At 50.1% G+C, this 27,158-nt stretch overlaps 1 protein-coding gene across 2 annotated transcripts in view; it reads right to left on the bottom strand.

Annotated features, from left to right (window-relative positions):
* Nucleotides 1-2,202: 2,202 nt before the first annotated feature.
* Nucleotides 2,203-27,158, bottom strand: part of NAT10 (N-acetyltransferase 10) — a 37,473-nt gene continuing 12,517 nt past the window's right edge. For both annotated transcript variants that reach the window (XM_055423816.2, XM_055423818.2), the window contains 21 exons: nucleotides 26,243-26,376; nucleotides 24,147-24,240; nucleotides 23,911-24,009; nucleotides 21,046-21,182; nucleotides 18,442-18,566; nucleotides 17,860-18,010; nucleotides 17,480-17,576; nucleotides 16,493-16,609; nucleotides 15,530-15,631; nucleotides 15,359-15,433; nucleotides 14,674-14,790; nucleotides 13,734-13,867; nucleotides 13,523-13,571; nucleotides 10,413-10,509; nucleotides 10,217-10,327; nucleotides 9,128-9,300; nucleotides 8,516-8,635; nucleotides 8,133-8,231; nucleotides 7,692-7,765; nucleotides 6,665-6,748; nucleotides 2,203-3,029 (listed from right to left, as the gene is read on the bottom strand). In XM_055423816.2, the coding sequence (XP_055279791.2) occupies nucleotides 2,918-3,029; nucleotides 6,665-6,748; nucleotides 7,692-7,765; nucleotides 8,133-8,231; nucleotides 8,516-8,635; nucleotides 9,128-9,300; nucleotides 10,217-10,327; nucleotides 10,413-10,509; nucleotides 13,523-13,571; nucleotides 13,734-13,867; nucleotides 14,674-14,790; nucleotides 15,359-15,433; nucleotides 15,530-15,631; nucleotides 16,493-16,609; nucleotides 17,480-17,576; nucleotides 17,860-18,010; nucleotides 18,442-18,566; nucleotides 21,046-21,182; nucleotides 23,911-24,009; nucleotides 24,147-24,240; nucleotides 26,243-26,376 (2,301 nt within the window). In that variant the 3' untranslated portion in view covers nucleotides 2,203-2,917. The remainder of the gene's footprint in view (nucleotides 3,030-6,664; nucleotides 6,749-7,691; nucleotides 7,766-8,132; nucleotides 8,232-8,515; nucleotides 8,636-9,127; nucleotides 9,301-10,216; nucleotides 10,328-10,412; nucleotides 10,510-13,522; nucleotides 13,572-13,733; nucleotides 13,868-14,673; nucleotides 14,791-15,358; nucleotides 15,434-15,529; nucleotides 15,632-16,492; nucleotides 16,610-17,479; nucleotides 17,577-17,859; nucleotides 18,011-18,441; nucleotides 18,567-21,045; nucleotides 21,183-23,910; nucleotides 24,010-24,146; nucleotides 24,241-26,242; nucleotides 26,377-27,158) is intronic.

Raw genomic sequence — 27,158 nt, 5'->3', positions numbered from 1 at the left:
CCCACTCCGGGCCAGGGGACTGGCGGCTGGTGTGATGGCCTCAGATAATGAGCCTACATTCATCCAAGGTGACGGTCACTCCTCCCCTCCCCTCCCCCAGCCTCAGCAGCCCCGTGTCACTCCTGGTCACTGGAGGGTCCTCTGGGACTGTGGGGGACAGATGAGCAATGGAAGCGCTGAAGCAGGCCAGCACTGGCCCCCTCACGGCTCGGCAGAGTGGCGGGGGGATGAGACCATTGAGGAATCTTCTTTGTTCAGGCTTTTTCAGCCCCTTCCCCAGCCTGGTGACAGCATTCATAGGCAGCCTATCTGAATTCATTTTGCAAGTGAGATTTCCTGAGACAGCGAGCTTTACAGATGTCACTCTGTCTGGAGGCCAGATGGTGAGGTCTGGGGGAGGCGCGCTTTTTCGGGTTTGGAAGAGAACACAAGATCACAAGCAGCAAGTGCAGAGACCTGTTCAGGAACACACACTTTATAAATATAAGCGCCAAGACTGCACACAGTAGGCGGGATGCTCACTTCCGTTTCATGTGCACAGAGAAAGGCCACAGCACAGGCTGTGGTTTTGGAACAAAGCCAGGCCTCATTCAGTCCATCGTAGCACCTGTGGGTAACAGAGCAGTGCCCCCGGGTTACACGTGCCACAGAACACAGAGAGCCTTGGGGAACACCTGCTCCACGCCAGGCACTGCTCTCTGCTCCTCACAGCAGCCCTTCCAGGGAGGTGCTGTCATTATCACCTGCAGTTTGCACACACACGGACCTGGGTGGAAGAAAGAAGCGTGCTCCAGGTCACAGCAAGGGCCAGGCAGAGCCAGCATCGAGGCCAGAGAGAGTCCACAGGACAGAGCAGAGGATAGGCTTTGACACTAGAGGTGCTGAGCAAGGACCAGGCCAACGTGGGTCCTGCACCTGAAAGCTGATGTGGCTGGAGAGGTTTTAACACACCATCCCACTCAGATCGTTTGGGGCTGTAACTGCATCTTAGCCACCCTCTTTAAGAAAACCCTCTTTGATGGGCTTCCCTTGTGGCTCAGTGGTAAAGAATCCACCCGCCAACACAGAAGACGTGGATCCAATCTCTGATCCGGGAAGACCCCACATGCTGCGAAGCAACTAAGCCCAAGGATCACAACTCCTGAATCTGCGCTCTTCTAGAGCCCGGGAGACTAAAAGCTCACATGCCTAAAGCCTGAGCTCCGCAACGAGAGAAGCCACTGCAATAAGAAGCCCTTGTTCCACAACTAGAGGAAAGCACTCACAGCAAAGACCCAGCACAGCCAAACAAATCAATTTTTTAAAAATCCTCTCTAAAAGGCAGGCTCAGGCACTCACCTGAGAAAAATGGATCAAAAAATTTTTTTCATCTCATTGAACTTTCCTATAGACTTAATGGGGAGAAGGTGTGGTGGTCCCAGGCACAGGCGGTCAGAATCTGCTCTCCTCCCTGTGGCCATCTGTCCTGGGAGCTGCACATTGAATCCTCTTTGCTCCAGAAGCTCCTCTTCCTTCCCTGTCACAGACTAGACTTCTAGGAACCAGATAACCTATCAGGGCTGAGGAAAGGATCTATTTGATCCTTTTAAAGTCTATGAAAAACCAAGGAAGAACAGTAGGAATTTTTTAGATTAAAAATAAGAAAAAATACAGAAGCTGAAATCTGACTCAGGGAGCTGGAAAGATCACCAGCAACTCACACGCAGAGGCGAGGAGAAACGTAGATCAGAACCAGAGTATGACGGAGCCAACTTCCACTCTGAACTCTCCCTGCACTTGGTGACATGAATAGGGAACAATTGCACAGAACCAGCAGAGGGGGAGTTCCGTGGTTAGTTCAGTGGTTAGGACCTCAAGCTTCCAGTAACAATGGTATCGGACTTAGGACTGGAGAATAGATACCAAACATTCCAAAGTACACATGAAGCCACCACACTGCTGTCCACAAGAGACGGAGGGAACCAAACGGCCTGACAGGAGCTAAGGATGAAAAGAGGCCCAGCTGGCTGGCTTCCAGGTGCCGCACCAAGTCCTACAGAATGACCACAGGAAGCACGGGTCAGCGCGGTCAATTCTCCCACGGGCTCCCAGCGCGGTAAGCCCCAGCCACCCTGAGCCTTGATGCCAGCACCCTCCCGAGTGCACCCGCAGCCAAGATCCACCAGAAGAAACGGGCAAAGTCAACCCCCATCCAGGTGCGGTCGACGAGCACACAGGCCGCTGGTCTTCCTAAGATGTTATTTATTAAAAATAGATTCTCTATCACCCCTCATCCCTGCTAGCAAAAGGGTCTTCCCCAACATTTTTTTCCCAAATGGATGAAATAACCGGTATCTGGGACTCAGATATCATATCGTTCCCTAAGTTGAGAAGTCAAGCTTTTCTGGGTCACTGCTGGGGGAGGAAAGGGTCGGAAGATGGCCATGTGGGTCCCAGCGCTTAAATGTGGCTGACACGGAAGTACTCCTGGACTAGAGCTCCTGGGACTCCAGGCTTCAGGGAGCCTGGGCAAGTTCATGACGACAGGCCTTGATGCTCCTCCCGCCGCCTCCGGGGTCTCCAGACAGCCATGTATTTGATGTTCGAGAAGAGACGAGAGCCAGCACGACTTCAACACGTGCAGGAAGGAATGGAGAAAGCTGGGCCCAAAGCGAAATATGAACGGATGAGAAGGCAGGCCTGGCCTGGGAGGAGGAGGGACGGCACAGACGGTGTGCCGACCGTCAAGTTCTAAGCAGACCCACTCGGAAGTGAGTCCGCCTTAAGCCACGCTCAGCCCATAGACTGAGTTCCCGGCCAGCTTCTGGGTTGCCTGGGGACTCCTGTCGCTTTTAAATAGTCCAGTCAGCTGCCACTCAGTCCCGAAAGTCAGGGTATTTCCTTACGAGTCAGCCACCGACGCCCAACTGTGTCTCCACTATTTCTTCCGCTTCAGTTTCATGTCTTTTTTGTTCTTCATATCTCTGTTTTTCTTCAACTTTTTGTTCTGTTTGGGTTCTTGTTTGGCCTCCAGCTTCCTTTTCTTGTCACTGGAAAAGAAAAAACAAGAGTCTAAAGAAAAACATGCTGGATCTGTTACCTCTTTATGATTGCTCTGCTTTGTCTGAAAAAGGATTTCCGTCATCTGAAACTTGATGTAAGAATGTGCAATTACACAGACATGTTCTCTGTAGGCCTACAGGGCACTGTGCTGGGGGCTGAGGACACAATGTACCAACCCAGTTCCCGCCCTGACCAAGCTCTTAGTCTGTGGAGGAAAAAAACCCTACACCTTAACTCCTGAAACCTGTACATTTCCCCTCCTAAAACTTAAAAGAAAAATCCAAGGCATCACAAGAAAAATTCGTTCCCATCAATTACCACTGAGGATTACCCAGACATATTATCCCAGTGACCGTGAGGATAGTCCCCAGTATAATACAAAGCATGAAATTCCCAGAAAAACCATACAGTACTTTTTGATGTGCTGTTATCTTTCCTAAGTGAGAAGAAAACCCAAAGGAATAGGGACACACTTCGGCTGGCCACTGGTCCCTCACTGACAGATTAACATGAGAACAGCTCAGAAACGGCCACCTTCCTTCCATCTTACAGGTTACAAATTTCTCTTGTCTCATTCTGCCCTGGAAACAAACACCTCCTTAGAAGGAGAGGGTGAACAATTCTGTCCGGAGACCATTAACATCACCTAAAAGAAATGACTGATAATAAAACAAAGAAAAGATGCCTCAAATGCATACATAATGACAGTCAGTGTTTTCACCTCCAAAAGCACAAGCTTTGACGTTAACACTGAACCTTGGACGCGTGAATAGCCACACAGGCTGGGTAGTAATGCAGAAGGCTCCTCCAGGCAGTGACAGCCAACCCAAAGGCAGGAGAGGCGGAGCACAGGGCTAGGCTGTCACACAGCGGGTGCACAGCCGGCCCCGTTCCAAAGCCACCGCAGTCAAGGCAGCAGCCACTATCAGCCCTGGGCCATGTCTGCTTTTTCATCCAAACCAGAAATTAGGACACATTGACAGTGGGCTTTTGTGCCATGACAGAGACCATCATGAAAACGAGGCCAGCGCTGATGCTGGAAACTTCCATGCTGCACAGTGATTTATGGAGATGGCAGAAGAGGATATCCTGATTTCGGGGGCCTATGGCTCCTAGAGTCACAAGATGTCTTCTTTCCAAATAAACTCTTCAGGGGACCCTGGTGATGGCAATGCCAACAACTCATCCTCTCCACGAACCCCCAAGCCAACCCTGGAAGCCTCATCTCCAGAGGCCCAGGGCAGGGGAGGCCTCACTGTGTTCCCCAGGGAAACTCCAGTGAAGGTTCTGGCCCACGGAACTACTGCCAGCCTCAAACAAGTGGCTCTGCAGAGAAGTAGCTGGGGCAAAGGTTTATAAAAAAGCAGTCCAGGGAGTCCGGGAGTTCCCCAAGATCCCTTTGGGTAGACCCCAAAATCAAAACTATTTTCAAAACAATCCTAATACATAATTTGCCTTTTCCACTTTCATTCTCTCCCAACTATTCTATTTTCCAGAGGCTACAAGCCGTATGATAGCACAGCAGATTGAAGGCAGAAGCAGACAAGAGAATCCAGCTGCTTTCTAGTTTCCCAGATATTAGATTTGGAAAAACATAAACGTAAAACATGCCCACTCTTCTCACTGATATTTTTATGAAAAGGTTATTTAAAAAAAAAATTTAAACCCATAATGAGTCCATGACTGTTAATTTTGAATGAGAAAACATTTTTTTTTAAACTTCTCAGTATTTCATTGCTAAAATGGGAAATATTGATAGATACAACCAACACGCACAAAAGCTATTTGGGGTCCACAGCCCAAAGCGCTGAGAAGCACTGGCTTAGAGGAAGGAGAGTACAGCAGGTAAACTGTGGGCTTTGCAGTGGACAGACTGGTCCTGACTCTGGCTCTGGCTCTTACTAGTTATATGCTTCTTGGGAAGTCACTTAACACCTGAGAGCCTTGGTTATTACTTCATCTTTAAAGCACTGATATAACCATAAAACTCCTAGAAGAGAACAAGGGCAAAACATTGTGACAAATATCACACCAATGTTTTCTTAGGTTAGTCTCCCAAACAGGAATAAAAACAAAAACAAATAAATGGGATCTAATCACACTCACAAGCTTTTACACAGCAAAGGAAACCATAAACAAAAAGAAACCTAAAGAATGGGAGAAAACATCTGCAAATGATGCAATCAACCAGGGCTTAATTTCCATTTCCAAAATATACAAACAGTTCATACAGCTCAATTTAAAAAAAAACAATCAAAAAATGGGCAGAAGACCTAGAGACCTTTCTCGAAAGAAGACATACAAATGGCCAACAGACACACGAAAGTATGCCCAACACTGCTAAGTATTAGAGAAATGCAAATCAAAAGCACAGAGAGGCACTACCTCATGCTGGTCAGAATGGCCATCATTAAAAAGTCTACAGTTAACGAATGCCGGAGCGAGTGTGGAGAAAAGAGAACCCTCCGACACTGCTGGGGGGAAGGTGAGTTAGTGCAATCACTATGGCGAACAGGGGATGAGGTGATTAGATGGCATCACGGACTCAATGCACAGGAATTTCAGCAAACTCCGCAAGACAACGCAAGACAGGGAAGGCTGGAGTGCTGCAGTCCCCGAGGCCACAAAGAGAGGGACTGAACGACTACAACAGAAACCAGCATGGAGCCTCCTCAGCAAATTGAAAATTGCCATATGATCCAGCAATCCCACCCCGGGCATATATCTAGACAAAGCTATAATTCAAAAACATGTGCACCTCTATGCATACAGCGGCACTGTTCACAACAGCCAGGATATGGAAGCAACCTAAATGCCCAGGGAGATGAACGGATAAAGAAGATGTGGTACGTATATACAATGAAATAGTACTCAGCCATAAAGAGAATGAAATAGTGCCATTTGCAGCAACATGGATGCAACTAGAGATTATCATACTAAGGGAAGTAAGTCAGAAGAACGACAAATACCACAGGACATCACCGATATCTGGACTCTAAAATGTGACACAAATGAACCTCTCTCTGAAACAGAGTCACAGAAAGAGAGAACAGACTTGTGGTTGCCAAGGGGAAGGGAGGTAGGAGAGGGACAGCATGGGAGTCTGGGATTAGCGGATGCAAACTGGTATATATAGAATGGATAAATAAGGTCCTGCTATATACAGCACAGGGAAGTACATTCAACATCCTGTGATAAACCATAATGGAAAAGAACATGAAAAGTATATATATGTATAACTGAGTCATTTTACTGCGGTACAGCAATACTATAAGTCAACTGCACTCACTGTAAGTCAATTACGCTTCAATAAAAGAAAAGCAGTGATGTAAGAACAAAGCCACCTCTGTTGTCCTCAGCATGAAGGGAAAGTGCTCAGTCAGCAGCAACTCCAGGGCTGTTCAAGCCCGGCTCCCTGACATGTCTGGGAATATGAGGAAGGCAGAGATCCAAGACTCCAACTGATCAGGGGGAGATACGATACAAAAGTAGCAACCCTCAAAGGAAAGAACAGTGACTTCTCAAAGCACCTGCTCCAGCCTCCTTTCCCAGGTGAACGCTACTCGGGAAGCAGAGAGAAGGCCAGAAGGCCTCCCCTGCCTGGTGGATGCCGGGCCCTCACCTTTTCAGGCTGACGATCGAGGCATTCTGCCCGGCTTTGTTCAAAACTTCATTCCATTCTTCGTCGTCCCCACGGATCACATATCTAAAAAATTAAAGGAAATATCGAAGCCTGCTCAAAGGAAGAGAAGATAGCTTAAAAGGAAGTAAGAGGGTGGTGACGTTCTCATCACACGTGTCCTGCCATGAAAGCCAGGCTGAGATACGCCAGCATCTGTACATCAGAGAGCAGGGGACAGGAACGTCACTGGAGCAAGCAGGGCCAGCAGGGGTCACGGGCAAAGAAGGCAGCCACCCGATTTCTCCCACCCGACTCACAACCACCCAAGAGAAGACTCCTATCACCCCCACCATTCTCCCTGCTCACCCCCAACTCCACAGTCCACAAGCCCCTGAACTGCGCCCTGCCCACCCCACCTCTGGGATCTAGCAGTCCTGGCAAGTCAAGGGTCTGATGCTGCAAAGCCAAGGGCAAAGCTCAATTCCCTGCTCTCGGACCTCCAGGTTGCCTCCATCTGATGTCCAACCACCATCCCTAATGACCCGGCAACGGGACTACGGGTCAAAAAGGCTCAGAGGCCACCAAACTCTGAAGCATTATTCACAATCTATGGGGCGGGCACCACCGTTGTAGCTGAAGCTCGGAAAGGGCTGTAACTTCCAGGGCACAGAAGGTTGGAGAACAAGGGAATTTTGTTGGAATGTTGGCAATAGAACCCTTTTTTCAAATTCACATCAGAAGCCAAGTATTAAAAAGCAGTCACTGAAAGTGGGTGCTTATGGGTCAGCAGCCCCCTGCCCTGAGGGGCCTGGGACACACCACCATTTGCAAGTCATGACTTACAAAGTGGCAGAGCAGATCTGGGGAACACAAATCCTTCAAAATCATGCAAATAGTGAATGGGGAGGTTTTTAGCTCTAAGTGCTTCTAAGAACAATTCCATGGAACACGGCTTCCGGGGCACCCAGGAAGTGAATTAGAAGAAGTGAGCAGAGTGTGCTTCCCGCCAGCAGCCGAGGGGCCTTACTGAGAGAGGTCCATGTCCTTCAGCTTCCCCACTTCTTTCCTGTGTTTCTCCTGAAACTCCTTGGCCGCTTCGTCCTGTGGTCAGTCAGGCAGGGGACAAATCAGACAGCGGTGAGGGGCAGGAACACCGTCATGACCACCAGCAGACCTCTCCTCCACCACCTGCACCACCTCCCACACCTGCAGAGGAAGCTCTTACTAAAGTGTATACGGACGTTAAAACACGCCTTCTGAAAAATCTAAAAGGACAAGCAAGTATCAGAAGTTGCCTGACCGCCGGCTCTCCTCAGTGGGAGGCCTCGTCCAGGGCCGGGAGCACACACAAAGGCAGGGAAACTTGGGGAGTGCGCTCCTCACACCCCTCGGACGCCAGCGCCCCTGAGCTGGGCCAGCGCCAAGGGCTCTTCCTCCAGGGCAGAGAGAGGATGTTCGGTGTCTGTACCAGGTCGTCGCTCAGCGTCTTCATTGTGGGCTCCATAACCACATCCTTCACCGCCACCATCTGCTCCTCGATGGCCTTCTCCTGCACTTCATTAAACAGCTACAAAAGACCAAGGCCGAGAAGCAGAAGATGAAGGAGCAGCTGAGACCCAACCACTCGTTACTAAATCACTTAGCGCACACTCCGCGTGGTTTAGGAGTTCATGCACTCATGGTAGGAGCAGGAAAACAGAGTGGAGACAAGTCACACTCCAGTCAGGGGTGCCTCTGGGAGAGAATGTTATATTTCTGTGTGAGAGGTCTGAGGCAGTCAGAACCAAACGTTAACATTGCTGCATCTTTGGGCAGAAAATGGGCCCAAACCCTGCCCTCGGCTGAGGTTACCTTCACAACCTTGCGGATGATCCGGTTGAAAAGTCCCATCAGTTGGCCCGAGGGCAGCTCGATCTCCTTTTCCAGCTGGTCCACGGACTTGTGCTGTAGGCCGATCCCCAAGAGAAGAGCCTGGGGGACAGGAAATCTGTTGGAGTGGCTGCCAGAACAGGCTTTTATCCATTAAAATGGCACCGAGAGCCAGAGTTACTCTCCCTTGGTCAAAACATTGACTGGCACTACTGGGAAATCTTCCCGCTCATCCACCAGGAAGCATGCCTTCCTCCTGAAATCCCCAGACTCACTTCTTATCCCAGCAGACAGCCGTTTCATAGCTGCATTACAATACAGGGTGCTTTCGGACCTCTGATAAGCAGAGAAAGAATTGCGGAACGTGGTGGGGTAGAAGACTGTGGAGTCAGACAGCAGCTCTTCTACTAACTGTTTTGCTGGGTGCCTGGCTTGACTGGAGAGCCCAAGGGTCCCCTACCTGCAAAAGGGGACCCCTACCCCCTCATCAGAACCATGAAGAACTAAATGCCCAAAGTTATATCATAGCAGCCAACCAACTCCCAGCATATAAACTGCTCTACAAAGCCAGCACATGAGCAGCGGGTAACCTACCGACTGGGCAGCAGACAGGGCCAGGTCCCCCAGCTGGTTCAGGAAATACAGCCGGGAGATGGCCGGGATCATGTCCATGATGAGGTGATAGTCAACCATGTTCCGTGAATACATCTCCAGCCTCTTCAGGTCGTAGGGGAGGAAGAGTGCTTCCAGCTCCTCCCGGCGTAGGGCTGGATATGCGACAGAGCCAGACGGGTCAGGGCAGCCCGACACCCTTGCTGGAATTCCCACATGGCACGCACAAGGGTCCGCGGGTGGTACCCAGCAGCTGTTCCTCCACCAGCCAGAGCAGGGGAGGACCACCTGAAAGTGCCTGCCCACCCAACAACACCTCGCCTCGGGTAGCCCTGACCTCCTCACACAGAGGGGAGGCGGCTTGGGCCGTGTGATGAGGGTGGGTGGTGTGTGACCCTCGTGTTGGCATGGGACTCTGAATATCAGTGCCCTGGGGTTAGAGGACCCCAGCACTTTCCCCACTTCATCCCTTCTCTCCAGGACCCAGCTTCACAGGCAGCACACAGGCTCCCACCCGCAGCTCCAGAAACAGATTTTTCCACCCAAATATAACTGATCCCCAAAGAGACACACATTCACATAACCACCAACAGGGGGGAAAAAATTCCCACAGCTGTTAGCACTAATGATCCCTTACACCTTTTTTATATTTTAAGTATTCAAACAGAATCTGTGTGCCCAAAGCACTTCTATGTGTTGGCTACAGAAGGTTGGCAGCAGATTCTTATTACAATTTCATGAATGAGGAAATGGAGCCTCAGAATTGAGCTAGTTGCCCTAGCTCACGTGATTTAGAACAGGTTCCAGAACTCACTAGCTGCAGGCCTTACATATGTCTCTGAAGCCCAGTCACATGTGCCTCTAGTCCTGTCGTGGGGATGACAGGCACAGCACGTGACAGAGGCCCTGGGATGGGGCAGGGACTGCTGAGCGGAGGTGGTGGCGGGGGATACAGGCCTGTAGCTGATCCCTCCACGTCTAGTCTAGCCTGCCTCCTGAACCACACACCCGCCTCCCATACGTCCCACACGACCAAGCCCCGCCAGCCCTCCAGCCGCCTGGCCAGCTCACCCGGCTGCATGGGCTTCCCGATGTTTCTGTTCTGAAGGATGTTCAGAGCCAGGGGAGGAGAGAAGGTGCTGAACTGGTAAGACAGCAGGGCTAGGAACCGCCTTCGGAAATCTGCGGGTCCAACCAGATGGAATCAGAGGTCTGCAGGGCCCGGGGCCCGTCACCTGGCTGCCCCCCACGGCCACTCCCCACTCACCTTTCCAAAAGGCGGAAAGCCAGGCGCCCTGGTCGGCCTCCTCCTCGTCCATCAGGGTCTTCAGCATGATGCACGAGTGCTCTCCAGTCAGGTCATTCTGGGGAATACAGATCCCCGACTGGCACCAAGGCCCCCTTCTACGAAGGCCCTGTCAACGCTCATGGGTAAGCACACTCTGTGGACCCTTGCTTCCTCCCCAGAGGGAGCAGCGGCCTCGCCCTCATTCTCACAGGGCCCACTGCCTACACGACAGCTTCCAGAGGCTACTCTGTCCTGGTGACCCCCACGATGGAGCAAAGCTGCTCAAACCTTCAGAGCACGCCTTCTGCTGTGAGCCCCTGGCTCACACCAGGTCAGACTATGAGCCGAGAGGCATTACAGCTTAAACACCACATGACCCAATCAACGTGTTTTGGGTGCTCACAGCAAGCATGGCGAGGGGTCTCATGCTGGCAACCGGTTTACAAGGGCAGGCTCCTTTAGCTTCTAAAACAGTGGCCACAGGTTTGAAAATTTTTTACTACACAACAACCACACAGCCCAACACCATAAAAATATCTAACCGATTTCAACAGAAGGGCATTCAAGGAACAAAATGCTGAACTCACTGGCTCCAGTGTGCTCCCTGCAGTCGACGGCCAAGGCCGCACCCCAGACTCGACCAGCCTCGCTGACAAGGACCCAGCCCCTCCACAGCCGCTCCTGCCCCACGGAAGCAGCCACACACCCAGTGGTCCTCACCAGTCCAGCTTTGAACTCTCAGATGGGAATCTCCCTCGGATACTGACCTTGAGCTCTCCAAAACCACACCTCCGACACTCCCTCTGAGCTGCTGGCCTCCCCTCTCCGGCAAAACAGAGCGAGCAGGAGAACATCACCGCCCCAGCATGACCTCCACCAGCCGCCCGACGCCCTCTGTGCCCACACTCTTCACTGCCCTCCAGTTGTGGGGGATGCGCTGGCCACCTCCTGCCCTCCGGCCTCTTCCGGGCCTGCAGTCCTATCATCAGCCCCCCTCACCTGTGTCTGCACGAGCCCTGCAGGCCCACAGCCTGCAGCCAACGAGCGTGTTCTGGAATCTCCCAGCTGACGAGCCCACCCTAACTCCAATCTCCCTCCAGCGACCTATTCCTCCAGCCCCTCTGCCTCGCGTAGGAGCTACCGATTCAGTCTCCATCCTCCCCTCCCTGTCCTCTCCTGTCAGGGTAACCCCCCCTCAGAAGCCACCTTCACTCCAGTCACCAGGGCCAGAGTCCAGCGGTCAACTGTCCCCAACTTATTCACTGTCTTAAGGGCAATGACTCCCCTTCTTTAAACCACAGACCCTGCCCTTCTCCTACAGATCACAGCTATTCCTCCTCAAGCCCCCCACCTTGATGTATTTTCCAACTCATTCCTCTAAATGTTGGAATGTCCAAGGACTCACCTTCTTTATTCTCAGCCCCTACTTTCAACAGCTTTAAAAACTTACTCACTGAACAAAAGTATTTACTGAACACATACTATACACAGCAGACGCTATTAAGTGCTGGGGTTACAGCTGTGAAGACGACAGACACCGACCCCTCCAAAAGCCTTTACCCAGGAGTATATTCTATTAAGAACACACCGATGACTCTCACGGAGAAGGCAATGGCAAGCCACTCCAGTACTATTGCCTAGAAAATCCCATGGATGGAGGAGCCTGGTAGGCTGCAGTCCGTGGGGTCACTAAGGGTCGGACATGACTGAGCGACTTCACTTTCACTTTTCACTTTCACACACTGGAGAAGGAAATGGCAACCCACTCCAGTGTTCTTGCCTGGAGAATCCCAGGGACGGGGGAGCCTGGTGGGTTTCCGTCTATGGGGTCACACAGAGTCGGACACGACTGAAGTGACTTAGCAGCAGCAGCAGATGACTCTCAGATCTCTGTCTCCAAGCCCTGCCTCTTCTTCGAACTCCAGATTCCTGAGGTCAACTGCCTATTCCCTAAGTCCACTTGGAGGTCTTATTAGACCCCAAAACAGTCCTCACCTCCACCTCCACACCCGCTCCTCCCCATTGAGTCTTATCTCAGCGAACAGCACTTCCAACGCCCAGTCTCTCAAGCCAAAAGTCAAAGCACTGCCCTCAAGCCCTCTGCTCACTCATCCTCTGCATCTCCACCCTTCAACTCCACTCCGTTCACCTTCCAAACACCCCTGGCACCCGCCCCTTCCCCCCTCACTCCGTCCCCCTGAGCCACACCACCCCTCTCATCCGCTCATCTCCCCGCCTCGCCTGTGGTCCACTGTCCACGTGGCAGCCCCAGAACCTTCCCTCTAACCCCGCCCTCCGCCAGAACAGGGAGCTGCCCTCCCGCGAACCACCACCCTCTCAAAGGTCCTCCAGCCACACCGGCCTTTCATCTCCTTCAAATCACCAGTGTCCTTTCCACCTCAGCTCCTCACATTTGCTGTGCCCTCTGCTTGGAAACGCTCTTCTCTGCGGGCAGGACCGTCACACGGCTGGTCCACTCTGACCGTTCAGGCTGCAGTTTGAAAGGTCACCCCCCAGAAGCCTGACCACTCATCACACCATCGCTACCTGAGCATTTCTTGTTTGCTCGCTTTTTGCTGCCTATTTCCACTCATCAGAAAAGCAGCTTTCCCGGCTTATCTTACTCACACCTGATTCACCACAGGTGCTAAATATTTTCTCTAATAACCTGACTCACTAGCTCTCCCACCTTCCACTTTATACTCTACAGCTCTGTTGGCCACACAATCACATCCCTCCTTCAGATACCAACTTACCGCAAGCACTGCTAAAACCACTTTCCTTCCTGTTTTTTAAAAAGTACATATTCGAGAAGGCCCCCAGTGATAGGATTTCAGAACTGGAGGAACAAGTCCATGTGCATCTCTGCCATCTCAGTCAAGCACAAAGCTGTTTGACTGCCTGGGGCGGAGGTCGGGGGAGGAATGAGGGTGACCACGTGGCCTCTCAGTGAGGTCGGCTGCCCTGGGGGCCACCAGAGCCAACCTCCTGGCGGCACAGGGATGTCTGCTCAGAGTGGAGCCAGAGGAGCCAGGGCTCTGCAAGGACACACCTGTCACCAGCCCCTCCTCTGCCACACGCTCACTCACCGGGGTCTGTCGCAGATAAACCGGAACAAACCCAGCTCGTTTCCAGAACCTGCAAAGACACAGAGCAGGTCGCCGTGTGTGCCTTCTGGGAGCGGCCGACACACAAGGCTGGGAAGGCCACGGGGAGTCTCAGGTGGCTGTTGCCCCAGACAGACAGACACAGCTCACAGAACGCGAGTTCTCGGGACACCAGGGCCCAGCAGACCCTTACTTGAGTAGCCGGGGCGTCAAGCCGTAGGACACCCCCAGGTAGTCCAGGTGTTCAGCAGGCCTCTCGTTCAGTTTGAGAAGTAGGGGAGGCAGGTCCTTCCGGGGAGTGACGACTTCTTCCAACAAGCTGACAGCCTGGCGGACGCCGGGGGAGGGCATGTCCACCCAGGGGAGGAAGAGGGAGGTCAGTGACATGCCCAAGCACCCCAGCCACACCAGGCTCTGGGCGAACATACCAAAAACTGGGGCAGGTTTCTAGGTTTGTTCCCACGGTTGTAAAAATGAAAATACACCACTAAGCCCAGTGATCATTCCCAAGAATCCCGAACTCCTAGACGAGCCTGGAATCACACTCCTCAGAACCCAGAATTCAGGAAAGAGCCACATGTTTAGAAACACCGAACACAAGCAGAGAGAGACAGAGGCAGGGCTCTCAGGGTGGGCTGAAGACGCAGGCCCGCACCAGATGGCTCCGGGGTCCTGGGAAGCGACAAACCTCTGAGCCCGACCTTAAATATGAGCCCTCCCCACCTCCTGAACAGGCACGTCGTGAAAAATCAAGTGAACCCGTGTGAAAAGCCGCCCCAGTTCCTAGTGTTATATCCAGAAAGACAGAGCTTCCCTGGGTCTGGCTTCAGTACTGAGGGGAGGAGACTGCAGAGCTGAGCTTCAAGCTCAAAGGTGCATCAGCATCACCAGAGCCTCGATTCAGGGACTGATAGACTTAACACTTCTCCAGATGAGGCTGATGACACTGATCCGAGGGCCTCAGTTTAAGTGTTAGCTGGAGAGAGAGAAGCGTATCCAAAACCAAAGAGGAGCTCAGCTGCTGCAGCCCAGCGTAGCCCAGACCACGAGACTGCTCTTGAGGACGATCCTGAAGACCCAGAGAGAAACCTGGTCTCTGCCAGGAACCAGGAGCCCGGCCAGAAGACGCTTACCTCACTGCTGACGGTGTGAATCTCCCGCGACGTCTCCAGGACCTTCTCCTCAAGACAAGGGAACCTGCCCTCGTAGTACATCTGCAGCAGCTGCAGGGCTCGGCTGCCATAGCCCATCTGTGAGCACACACGAGGGAAACGGGCGAGGGGAGCAGAGATGTCCTCAGCGTCTAAGCACTTGTGCACCCCTATACTGCTCCTAGAAAGCCTCACTCCGGGTCACCCGGTCCTTGGCAAAGAGCACCAGTGAAATCCCCCAACAAGATCAAAGCAGAGATCCTCAAGACCTTGTGTAGCAAGACCCTCACTATTGCACCATCTAGCCCGCCCATCTGCCACCCGAGTGGGAGGACGGCCGGCCACGCTTTCTGGTCCACGGCTCAGCCAGCTCCAAACTGACGACTCTCCAGCTAACTCCTCAGCGGAGACTTCAAAGACAGGCAGTCATGACAGTAAGATCTGGTTCACCAGCCCTCTGTCCTCACAAAGGGAAGAGCAATCATATACAGCCATCCTGCCCGCCCGCCCACCCAACCCCGGGCAAACCGCCCACAGTGCCTGGGTCTGCTACTCCTTGACCAGCTTCCTATTTAAACAACTGAGTAAGCTTGGTCTAATGAGCGGCCAGCAACATGCATGCAACCAAGAATAGCACACCAGGTTTGAAGGCAGGAGGACACGTTACCCCTTGATAATCCGGGTGAACAGCAATGCGAACCACCCTTCCACCTGAGAGACTGCCAAAGTCTGGGTCTTGGAACTGTGAGGGAGGCACAAGCCAGTAACTTAGCAACAAAAGACAGCCTCCAACATCGCCAGCTTACCCCTCCGAGACACACCAGGGAAAGCACTTCACCTGCTCTGACACTGTCCATGGAATCAGATCACCTGAAGCCTTCTTGCCCCGAGACAGGCTGTTCAAGATGGACTGGCGAGAAATCTCCCCCTCAAGGCACACCTGTGGGGAAAGCAGGCTGATGCAGAGAGAGAGGCCGGCTCCAGGTAGAGCACCCACGCACAGAACCTCACCAGCGCCCTACCCTTGCTCTGACCAGGCCAGCTATTTCCACTCCCACTCACACTTAACCCTGTAACCAACTCATCTGTTTCTAAGGGAAGTTTCATTACTATGTCCCGTGGGCATCCTGACACTGTCACCTAAGGAGGCAGAATACTGACATCCTCCTGGCCCAGAAAGCAAAACCACACTAGATGATGAGCTCCACACACGGTGTACACGTGAGCTCACCGACTAAGACTCGGAAGGGTCATACAGCTCGTACAGAACTGTGCAAATTCACAGTGACTCATGGGTAAACACAGTTAAACACGGTATGTGCATGCAATGAAATACAATTGTAACCCTTAAAAATGATGCAAATTACGAATTTTGACATGTTGGAAAAAAAGATTGCTAAATACTATGATCCCATGTTTGTGAATAAGAAAAATGATAAAGAAATACATAAATACATGCCAGGCACTAAAAACATGTTTCCAACCTGCCTTTTAATTTTACAAGTACCATGGATTGCTCTTGAAAAAAAGAGGAAAACAAAGTTCTGTTTCAGGAGCTGTAAGTCAAACTATGCAAAGCCAGTACTGCCTCTCAGCCATCCGTGAACAGTGAGGCTCTGAGTGTGTGTTAGGGCGGTGGTTTCCTTCGCACCCTAACTGCCTGCCTGGATACACCCAGGCACTTGCCTCCAGCCCAGGAATCAACAGCCTCTGCTTCCACACTCCCGTTCCTGAGCCACTAATCCTTGACTGCCTAAGCGGTTCCCAAATCAGTGCCACAAGGACACCTCAGCTTCTGTACCTGGATGACGGCAAGCACTTCTGGAAGGGCATTCTGGGTGGGGGGCACAGGAGGCAGGAGGCAGAAGAGATGGTGAGCAGGGGCGTCAGAAAGCATCTGGAGGTCGTTGGGAGAGTTCTGTGGGGCACAGACACGGTCAGTGAGGACCACGCCTCACCCTGTCCTTACTCGCGCGGCTATTCCAGAATCACGACCGGAGAACTGCCTGCCCCGAAGCCAAGTGCTGAAACCCAGGAAAGCACATGCCAGCATCTCGGCTGGGTGGCCTGGCACTCTCCATAAGGGCTGTAGAGGGATGAGCCGCCTATGTTCACTGTCCCCTCACCATGAGCGCTGAGGCTGCAGAGCAGGAGCAGAGGACTGCTTAGTTAGCACTGCGTACCTCACAGCTGGGGAGTGAAGTTCCTCCTGATGAGAGGCTGCTATTTTAGGAAAACCTCTCAGGGCTTCTAACACCAACCCTTCAGCCTCCTATTAAAGGCTACTATTCATAAAAATGCTACCTAGACACACACAAAATGTCCTTTCCAATGTTATCTTTTTAGTTTTTAAGACTTCCGAATATTCTAAATTCACTGATTCCTAAAAATAGCCAGGGGTGTAAGGCTGGTCTCAGGTCACAGAGCACCCCAGATTATAATTGCTATGTCATCTCAGCCCATCCATTCAGCCAACTGGCAAGAAATATAAGTACCCCTTTTAAAATGGACAAAACTTACCACCCTCTCCAGCCACCACACACAGAGCTACATGCAGAAATCCCATGCTCCGTACACAAAGCTGGAGCAAAAGACAAGCCTGAACCACAATGGGAAATGCAACCCTGAAGCAGGACCCCAGGCCCCTGCCAACATCAGGACATCCGAGTCCCAGTGGAATGGTCACCTGAGCCACTGGGTAACAAAAGATGCAGAAAGTCAAGTAAACAGGCACTGCCAACAGCTGGAGTTCCCTGCTGACGTCCACCTGAGGGCTGGCTGCAGTTACCTTGTAATGAGAAGCCACGTAGAGAGCCATCAGCCGCTGGAGGAAAACCTCGGAGGCCTTGTGGTAGCAAAAGAGGGTGTCTCTGTTAACACAGTAGCTGGATTTCAGGTTAAGCAACCAAAACATATCAAAGAGAGCCCTGAACCAGACACGCTACTTCCAAGGACAACCTGGATACGTGGGTTCCCTCAGCCTGGGAAGAGGAGGCCCTGGTTCTAAGCAGAAACATATTAGGGAAGGAAGAGAAGGAAAATCGAGAACATTCCACCTTCTCCTCTTCCCAGAAGAGCGGCCTATGAAGCAAAGGGCTAGAACCTTCAGTTTAACTCTCCCATCATCCCCTCTCCCTTTCACAGGACGAATGGAACCTAGGAGGATACAGTTCACAGGCTTCAGGCAAGGGGCAGCCGGAGACAATCCGAGTGATGTTGAGGCAATCCAGGCACAGCAGGTCGTTCAGCCACTTCTCCACGGCGTCCCCAGGGGCGTATCGGATTGACTCCTGCAGGGAAACCTCATGCAGGGTTCGCACTGTTCAAAACACACGCACGACTAAATACATTTTGTCCAAGAGATCAAGGCAAATGTTCTACTTTATCTCTGTCACGTGGTACCCACATAAATATGGCTCAAGAATTTAAACCGAGTGGTTTTAAATTGTTCTGGTGGATGTTCAACTTGTCTGGACACCAGTCCCCAAAGGTCTCACTATGTCAATGCAACCAATGCCCCGAGATGGGGACAAACAGGAATCCAGTCACTACAAGGCCCAGGTCAGCCTCCCGTCTGGTCACTAGCTTGCTGTTCCTCAGAGAAAAGCAACTTCATTCTTAGGGACTCAGCCTCTCTGCCTGATCGTCAGAAGGTCTGCTATCACCCTTAATGTCATGAGGGGAAGGATCCAGTAAGAATGTGAAGTGACTTGCTGTGCAATGCAGGCCCATCCAGAGCTCCAGGGGTACCTGATGCCAGCCTGGCTGTCGCTGTGGTCTTGTTCTCAGCGGTGGTGCTGACCTGGCTCTGGGCACTCTGTTGACGGAGCTGCTGAATTAGCTTGAGGGACAGGGACCGGCCGGTGCCCTCGTAGCTAGGAGAAAAAGCAAAGGCAGGTGGGCTCGAGGCGCCGAATCACCTCTCCAGGAGGGGACAGAGAACTACTCTCCCTCGTCCTGATGAAACCCCAGACTCCTGCTTGCTGAGAACAGCCCTTCACCTCTGAACTTCCAGCAGGGCATGTGCATGCCCAAAGGAAGCGGGGCTGCGTGGTGGCTCAGCTCTGAGCCATCCAGGCCTAGGCTCAAGTCCTGGCATGTCCGTTTAGTACCTCTGGGCCAGGAACTCAAGCACTCTTAGCCTCCTCCTCAAAAGGGGATTAATGCACACAGCTCACAGGGCTGTACTACGAACTAAAAAACAAAGACCAAAAAGATGACATGAACAAAGCCTTTAGTATAATGGAACTGGAACAAAGATGAATGGTCGATTAAGGACAGCTGCTATAAGAAGTTGCATGCTTGAAAGATGAACAGAGAGCATTTCCAGTTTGGAAAAATCAAGATTAAACAAATGCACCATCTAAGTAATTTTTTCCATGACTACTTTCCCTTGAAAGAGGACATAAACTAGAAAATTTTTCTAATTTTCAATTAGAAAAATGAACAGAGGACCTGAATAGATACTTCTCCAAAGAAGATACACTATGGCCTAAAAGCACCTGATGGGATGCCCCGCATCAGTCACCTAACAGGGACAAGCATGAAGACCACATGAGAAACCATTTCATGCTCACTAGGACGGCTATAGTCAAAAAGGACAGAGAAACGCTAGCAAAGATATGGAACCCTTACACACGACTGGTGGGAATGTAAAATGGTATTGTTGCTTTGGAAAACAATCTGGCAGTTCTTCAGTTAGAAAGGTAGCATTTGACCCACCAGTTTCACTTCTAGGTACATCCTCAAGAGAACAGAAAACGTGTCTACACAAAAACCTCACGTGAAGGTTCACAGCAGCACTGTACTAGCCAGAAGAGAAACAACTCAAATGATCAGCAGAAGAATGGAAAACAAGATGTGCATAAACACACACAGGAATATTATTTCGCCATGAAAAGGAATGAAGTACTGATGTAAGCTACATGGAAGAACCTTGCAAACATTATGGTTAGTGAAAGAAGCCAATCACAAAAGACCACATATTCAAAGATTCCACTTATATCAAGAGTTCAGACTAGGCAAATCCATACATATAGAAAGTTGACTAGTGATTCCCTAGAACTGACGAAAAGGCAGGAATTGGAGGATGATAATTAAAGAGTATGGGGCTTCTTTCCGGGAAAATGAAAATGTTCTAAATTGTCATGATGGCTGCACAACTCTACGAATATACTAAAAATCACTGAATTACACATTTTAAATGAGTAAATTGTATAGTGTGTGAATAATATCTCAATAAAGATGTTACTAGAAAAAGTAAAATCCATCTTATTTAACTATTTTCAGTGTAAGTAAAGCAGTCAAATAATAAATCCAAAATATAGAATTATTTCTTCAAAATGTGACTTCCATATAGAAATCAACAATGAAGGCAAGTACACATTGACCTGGGAAGATTTCACAGTATATTCGTGTTTTTTTTTTTCTGGACACACTGTAGTTTGTGGGATCTTGGTTCCTTGACCAGGGATCAAACCCAGGCCAAAAGCAGAGGAAGTTCAGATTCCTAACCACTGAACCACCAAGGAATTACCAGTGTATTTTTACATGAAAGAGCAAATGCAAAACATTATAGAAATTATGTTCTTATTCAAAATGAAAAAGTAAAATAAATGTACACCAAAATTCTAACAAGCTATCTCTAGAGAGTCAGATCACCAGATTTCTTTTTGCTTACCTTCCCTTTCTCACTTTTCCATAGAAAACAACTAAATATTTCAAAATTTTGAAAAAGCTCTTGAGTCTGCTTTCTTATGGTAATTACACAGTTACTTTAATACTACATTTTCACATAAGACACTGGATAAGACACTGGTGGGTGTGTGTGCTAAGTCGCTTCAGTCATGTCCGACTCTTTGTGCCCCTATGGACTGCAGCCCACCAGGCTCCTCTGTCCATGGGATTCTCCAGGCAAGAATACTAGAGTGGGTTGCCATGCCCTCCTCCACGGAATCTTCCCAACCCAGGGACAGAACCTAAGTCTCTTATGTCTCCTGCACTGGCAGACGGGTTCTTTACCACTAGCGGCACTTGGGAAGCCCAAGACATTGGTATTGCATCCATGTGCTCCCGAGAACCCAGTCAGACCCAGACAGGAGATATTCATCAACTGGGTAATGAAATCCCTCAGTCTGGTGTTGCCTGTTCTGGTGGCCTATAGCTCACACCAGAGGGAGCTGCAGTTTACTATGAAAGGGTAAAAGAGAAGGCCAACGAGACAGTGAAGCAGGCTCAAAGACTCAAACTTCAGGAATCAGCCCTTTCCACCCAGGCCCAGGTCACGTTCATTAAATCCTACCTAATTGGCAAGAACCTGTAAAGGGAGCAATGGCTCCTGCCCCAGATGCTCACCCATTGATGGTGGATGCCATGAAAACAAGGTAGGGGCCCAGAAGACTCTTCACCAGGGGAAGGGGGATGGCAGCAGCTTCATCAATCACAACGAGCTCAGCCTGGCCCAGTTTCACAGCATCTGCAGGATGTATGTACTGCGGGAAGGAAAAATGTACATTGTTCGCTTGGCCGCCTGATACCATGGCTGCAATCACCGGTGAGGCACCAAAAAGGCCCTCTCTTCCCCTCTTCCCCGCCCTCTGTCTTCTTGCTCTCATTCTCCCTTCCCTGGAGGACAAAGCAGGGACAGCTTAGAGCCAGATGCCTGGGTCCTAACAGTTCAGCCACTGACTGTGCGGCCCTTCCTCTCAGAGCCTCAGATTCCTCTCCAGAAAATGGAGGAAATACTGATGGCAGCTTGAGGGGAAAAATGGGTAAACTAGGTAAAACTGAGTCAATCTGCACCAATGCTCCGCCGAGCACCTGGCCAGTGACAGGCGATGCCTCCATTTCCTTTCTCTCCCCTCTTTCTCATGCTTCCCCCAGCCTCACTCTGACCTGTGGACCAGAGGGTAGCTTGGCCCCAGCCATGGCCGAAGTGGAAGACTTCAGGTTTCCCAAGCATCTCCGACATGCTGCATACTGTGTGTGCTGCTTTGACACTGTCACCATTAAGCCCAATTCCTCCTGCACTGGTGGGGACACTTCTAAGACTCAGAGTCCTCTTAGTGCTCACACATCTGTATCATGAGCTTGTCATACACTCGCCACGAACTTGGCGCGCTTATGCTATAAACAACCTCTGCAGTTCCTTCAGTGGCTCCTGCTTTTTTCAAGTTTGCAAAAGACCATGAAGAGCTATTTTACAGGAGAGGAAACCTGAAGAGTCAATTAACATAAACAACAGTATTCAACCTCACTAGTATTAGCACAATGCTGAAGGCAACAAGGAGATCCCACTTCCTACGCATGTGGGCAAAATTTAATTAGCAGTAAAATACCAATGTTTGTGAGGACATGCGGAAACAAGTACTCAGGAAAGTACTGGGCTGAAGGTAATTCCGCACAAACTCTTCAAAGGAGAATTTGGCAAAATCTGAGAAAGATGGAAATCTATGCATATTCTAAAACCCAATAATTCCAATACTAGACACATATAAACTGCAGTGTACTCACATAGTGCTTAAAAATGAATCAATCAGATCTCATGCTTCAATCTGGACAAACCCGAAAACAAATGTTGAGTGAAAAAAGGCAAGCTGAAAAAGGACAAGTACGGTATGCTACCATTTATGGATACATAATCATGTAGGGAAATATAAACACATGAATTGAAAGGAGATACACAATCTCAGAGCAGAGTGATCTAAGGGGAGTGAACAGAAGGGAACAGATGGGGAAGGGTACAAGGGGACTTCCACACTGAGGTTTTAGATCTTTAAAACAAAAATATAAATGGCTTTTTAAGATGTAAAACAAGCACAGCAAGCAGCAAAATGCCAGCATTTCTTAAGCTTGAATGCGGGGCACCTCAGTATTATGCTACACTGGTCTCTGTGCTCGTCTGCAGTTTGAAGTATTTCATTACAAATAAGATTTTGTAACTGTTTTGCAAGAAGTTGAGGGATCAAAGAGGCAGAGTCCCCAGTCATTTCCAACAGTAGGATACACGCCCTCAGTGGGGCTCTACGTCTTGGACTTTTTACAGAGAAGAACTAAACAAGCACCTCATAAAAGCAGCAGACCCTGGAGAGGCGGAGCTGACTTTAAACCTAATATTCTTCTATATCTCAATTTCCAACAAGAAGAGGCCTCAAAGGGACATAAATGTAGCCTCATAAAGTCAGGTCACCTCTTCTGCTCTTCAACTCCCGCCTGGAGACAAAAACGACTCTGGGAATACGAGAGGGTCTCTGAAGACAGACCCCAGGAGTGGCGAGGGCTGAGCCAGGCATTTCAGGGAAAGGCTTCCCTTCTTTGGTTTGTGTATTTCTGTTAAGTTTCAACAGATCTCTGTATACTCACTGCCTGCAGCCTGCCCCTCACCCCTACCCCAACACTGGCCTGAGAGAACCAGACCAAAGTAGGAAGAAATTACAGAAAGAAGAGTCTAGAGACTCTTCAAGAAAAAAATTACAGTCCTTGAGGGAAAAGACATGAGCACTTAACATTATTTATAGCCTAGATCTTTGGTGAAAGGTATACCTCCTTGACAGACATACACACAAAGGTCGAGGGTGTAACCTGCCACGTTTACCTGGCCCACTTCCCACCCCAGCCCAGCTCCAAAAAGTACTCGATAGACCTACTCCATTAGGAGCCCACGGGGCCCCATCCCTTCTGCAAGCCTGTCATGATTTAACAAAATTGTAGCCTTTGGACAAGTACAGACCATTCAGGCTTACAAAGCACAGGAGATTTATAGAGCTTTCGGGGAAACACTGTTTAAAAAGGAAAGTAGGCCACTGGCTAAACCACAGAGATTCAGAGTACATCTCACAAAGACCTTTTCTTCTTTTAAATGGTAAGGTTATTGTTCTAGCTATAGTTGCATCGTTTCAAAACCTGCTGTAACTAAGCAGAATTGGAAATGATGTCAGAGAAAATGATTCGATTTCTCTCAGTTGATTAGCATACTCACTCAGTTTTCAAGGGACAAAACTACAACTTTTCGATCTGGCTTACATACATTTGTTAGTTTGCTTGAATGTTTTTCTTTAGAAGAGGCTGAAAATATGGAACAGGTTTACCGTAAAGCAACAACACTGTCTAAGAGATACGTAATTACACATCACATAAAACAGCTATGAGAGCAGACATCTTAGAACATTTATACACAGCAGGACACTGGCCCCACGTGGCAGGATTTGGAACAAGCCTCACCTGAATGGTCTGCCTGTGTTCCCGGAACACGTTCACTCTAATCACTGCTTTGTTAAATTCAGGATTTAGAGACTGAATGATCTCGTAATCCAGATGCTCCTGATGGGGAAAGAGCCAAACCAATACCAAACATCAGAAACAAGCTTTCGAAACCAAAAAATGTTTGCATTCTACAGACTTCACCTGGATTTATACTCAGCATGCAATCAAAATAAGCTCTTATCCTAACTTCCTACCTGATACTGCAGAGCATCAAATCCTTTAAACACAAATTCAAACAGAGTGTGGAGGTTATCCGGGCTTGGGGAGGTAACAAAGATATTGGAGTACCTGTTGAACAAAAGGAGGATTTTTTTGCTTTTAAGTAATTAGGAAATTGAAGAAATGTTAAGAGAATTTAAAAAAAGAAAATATTTTTGTTTGCCCGTTACACAGGTGAAAACAAGAGACAGTGGCGGGGGATAAAAAAGTCAGGACACACATTTTGAGGAGGAAAAGTAAAACAACTCCAGACCTGAGGGTATTTTTGCTCCCAAACTAATGAAAACGAGTTGCCAATTTGAAGGGAGCACACCCCAGCAATTAGCTACCAGCATCCATGAAAGCACACTGCTGAGGGCACAATGCTTGCAAACTGTCGTGCTGGAAAAGACTCCTGAGAGTCCCCTGGACTGCAAGGAGATCCAGCCCGTCAGTCCTAAACGAAGTCAACCCTGAATACGCATGAGAAGGACTGACGCCGAAGCTCCAATGTTCTGGCCACCTGATGCGAAGAGCCGACTCACTGGAAAAGACCCTGATGCTGGGAAAGATTGAGGGCGAAAGGAAAAGAGGGCGGCAGAGGACGAGATAGTTAGAGAGAATCACCGACTCAAGGACATGAATCTGAGCGAACTCCAGGAGACAGGGGAGCACGGTGGAGCGTGGTGTGCTGCAGCCCATGAGGTCACATACAACTTAGTGAGTCAGACACAACTTAATGACTAAACAGGAGGGTGCTCTGGGGACTGCTCCCTCAGTGTCAGAGACGGCACATGGCTCCCCAGTCCTGCACCGCTGGCCCAGAGAGGGTTTCACTCTCATCACTAGCTACGCTGAGAGGTTTTCAAATCATGAAGTCAAAATGCTCCATCGTGAGCAGGCGAAGGCCACAGTGAGCCTCTGAGGGATCCCTGTTCAGTGTAAAGGATGCTAAAGGCAGAGGGCCAAGTGGTACCACTAGCATAGCCAGAGTAACAAAGTCAGGAGCTGCCCTCAGGCCCAGCACAGCCAGCACGGACCTGGGGGGACCCTGGGCGAGTCACTCAAACTCCCTGGGCCGGGGTTTATCCATCTGTGAAACACTAACGACGCTCTGGGGAGCACCAAGGAAGGTCATGCATACAGGACGCGGCAAATCCTACAGTCCACTATCTGTATCTGTGAAGCTGGAGGCACATGCTCTCCTGGCAGCTGCATAAATCTTCTGTCCAGGACAGAAGAATGGCAAGTGATGTCACACTCAGAGGCAGTTCCTCAATGCAAATAAGATTTTCTACTGACCAAATCATTAAAATGACAAACCTGTATTTTTCTTAGTCAGCAAAGCTGGTCATACACAGGCTCATTTCCTGAGAGTTTTAAAGTTCCTAACCACCATTTCTTTGCTCTTGCATGTTTGTTCAACTCTAAACAGTCATCACAAAGGCCCTGGTATCTGTGTGCCAGGACACTTATACGTGTACCTTTGGGATCTGGGGTAACGGCATTGCTCTTTCTAGCTGTTGCTGCTTAGTCACTAAGTTGACGCTGGGAAAGACTGAGGGAAAGATTGGGGGCAGGAGAAGAAGGGGGTGGCGACAGACGATGAGATGGTTGGACGGCATCCCTGACTCAATGGACATGAGTGTGAGCAAACTCTGGGAGGTTGTGAAGGACAGGGAAGCCTGGCGTGCTGCAGTCCATGGGGTCACAAAGAGTTGGACACGACTTAGCAACTGAACAACAACGGAACAAGTCACTAAGTTGTATCCAACTCTTTTGTGACCCCATGGATTGGAGCCCGCCAGGCTTCTCTGTCCATAGGATTCTCCAGGCAAGCAAACTGAATGGGGTTGCCATTTCCTTCTCCAGGGGCTCTTCCCCACCCAGGGATTGAACCCGCATCTCCTGCACTGGCAGGTAGATTCTTTACCACTAAGCCCCAGGGACACCTGCTCTCTCTAGACAGGTGCCCAAGATCTGGAGAAATCACTCAGGAGTTCGCTCAGACTGGGAGCAGCCTCCCTGACCCTTTGTCCTACACATGGCTCCCGCAGAGCTCAGGATGCCTGAAGCCCGGGATCCCCCTTACCCGAAAGCCACTGCCCCAGCAATAGCCAGTCCCAGGGCTGCAGACTTCCCCCTTCCTCGGGCAGCCGTGAGCGCAACAGTACTCCTCAGGGTCTTTTCCGAGATCCCCTCAATGAATTTCAAGACAGCTTTGGCCTGTGGAAAGAGAAACATACTGGGTGAGCTGTGAGAAAGGCCGAGGTCCAGCCACTTGCTACCATCACCACAAAGTCAGGCTGATGCTGAGGCTAAACTGGAGTTGGGGGGGTGCAGGGGACAGGGGGCCGTTCTCACTGACCAGCACCTAGACTCTTACTCCCCTGATCATCTTCTCTCGGTTTCCAGACTTTGAACACCAACCAGATGCTAACCCCCCAGTTCACACCTCCATCCAGACCTCTTCCCCCACACCAGACTCTTCCACACACCCAACTGCCCCCTCGACATCTGCTACCCGACTCCCACTCAACACCCAATGTCCCCCCAGCCCTCCTCCACCTACCACCTTCCCCAGCTCAGCTAGTGCCCAACTGTTCAGGCCAAAAGTTGCCTCCATTTTCTCCTCATACCCGATTCATCAACAAGTCCTTTCCTTCAAAACATAAAAATCCCACATTCCTCACTGTCCTCTGCCTCTACCACTCTGCTGGAGGCCACCACTGTGTCCTGCCCCCATGTTTACAGATACAGGTGTGGGCATTATCTCTAGGATAGATTGCCAGGAGAAGGACTGCCGAGTGCGTGTGCATTAAAATGGGTGTCATGCCAAGTTATGGAAGCCCCACCCACGCGTGAAAGGCCTTCTTCCCTGCAGCCTTGCTGTCTTGCTGTATAATCCTGCCAACGACGCCAACTGTCTCACTGTTCACACTGCGCACACTGCTTGCTGAACTCGCGGAAGGCACGGCGTGAGCAGGGAAGCTAAAAAAAACTCAAGG

The sequence above is a fragment of the Moschus berezovskii genome, chromosome 14 (assembly GCF_049115385.1).
Source record: "Moschus berezovskii isolate FMDL1 chromosome 14, NW_MosBer_1.0, whole genome shotgun sequence".
In the NCBI taxonomy this organism is placed as follows: Eukaryota; Metazoa; Chordata; class Mammalia; order Artiodactyla; family Moschidae; genus Moschus; species Moschus berezovskii.
Note: the sequence above shows the minus strand (reverse complement) of the source record. Positions and strands in the feature narration are given on the sequence as shown.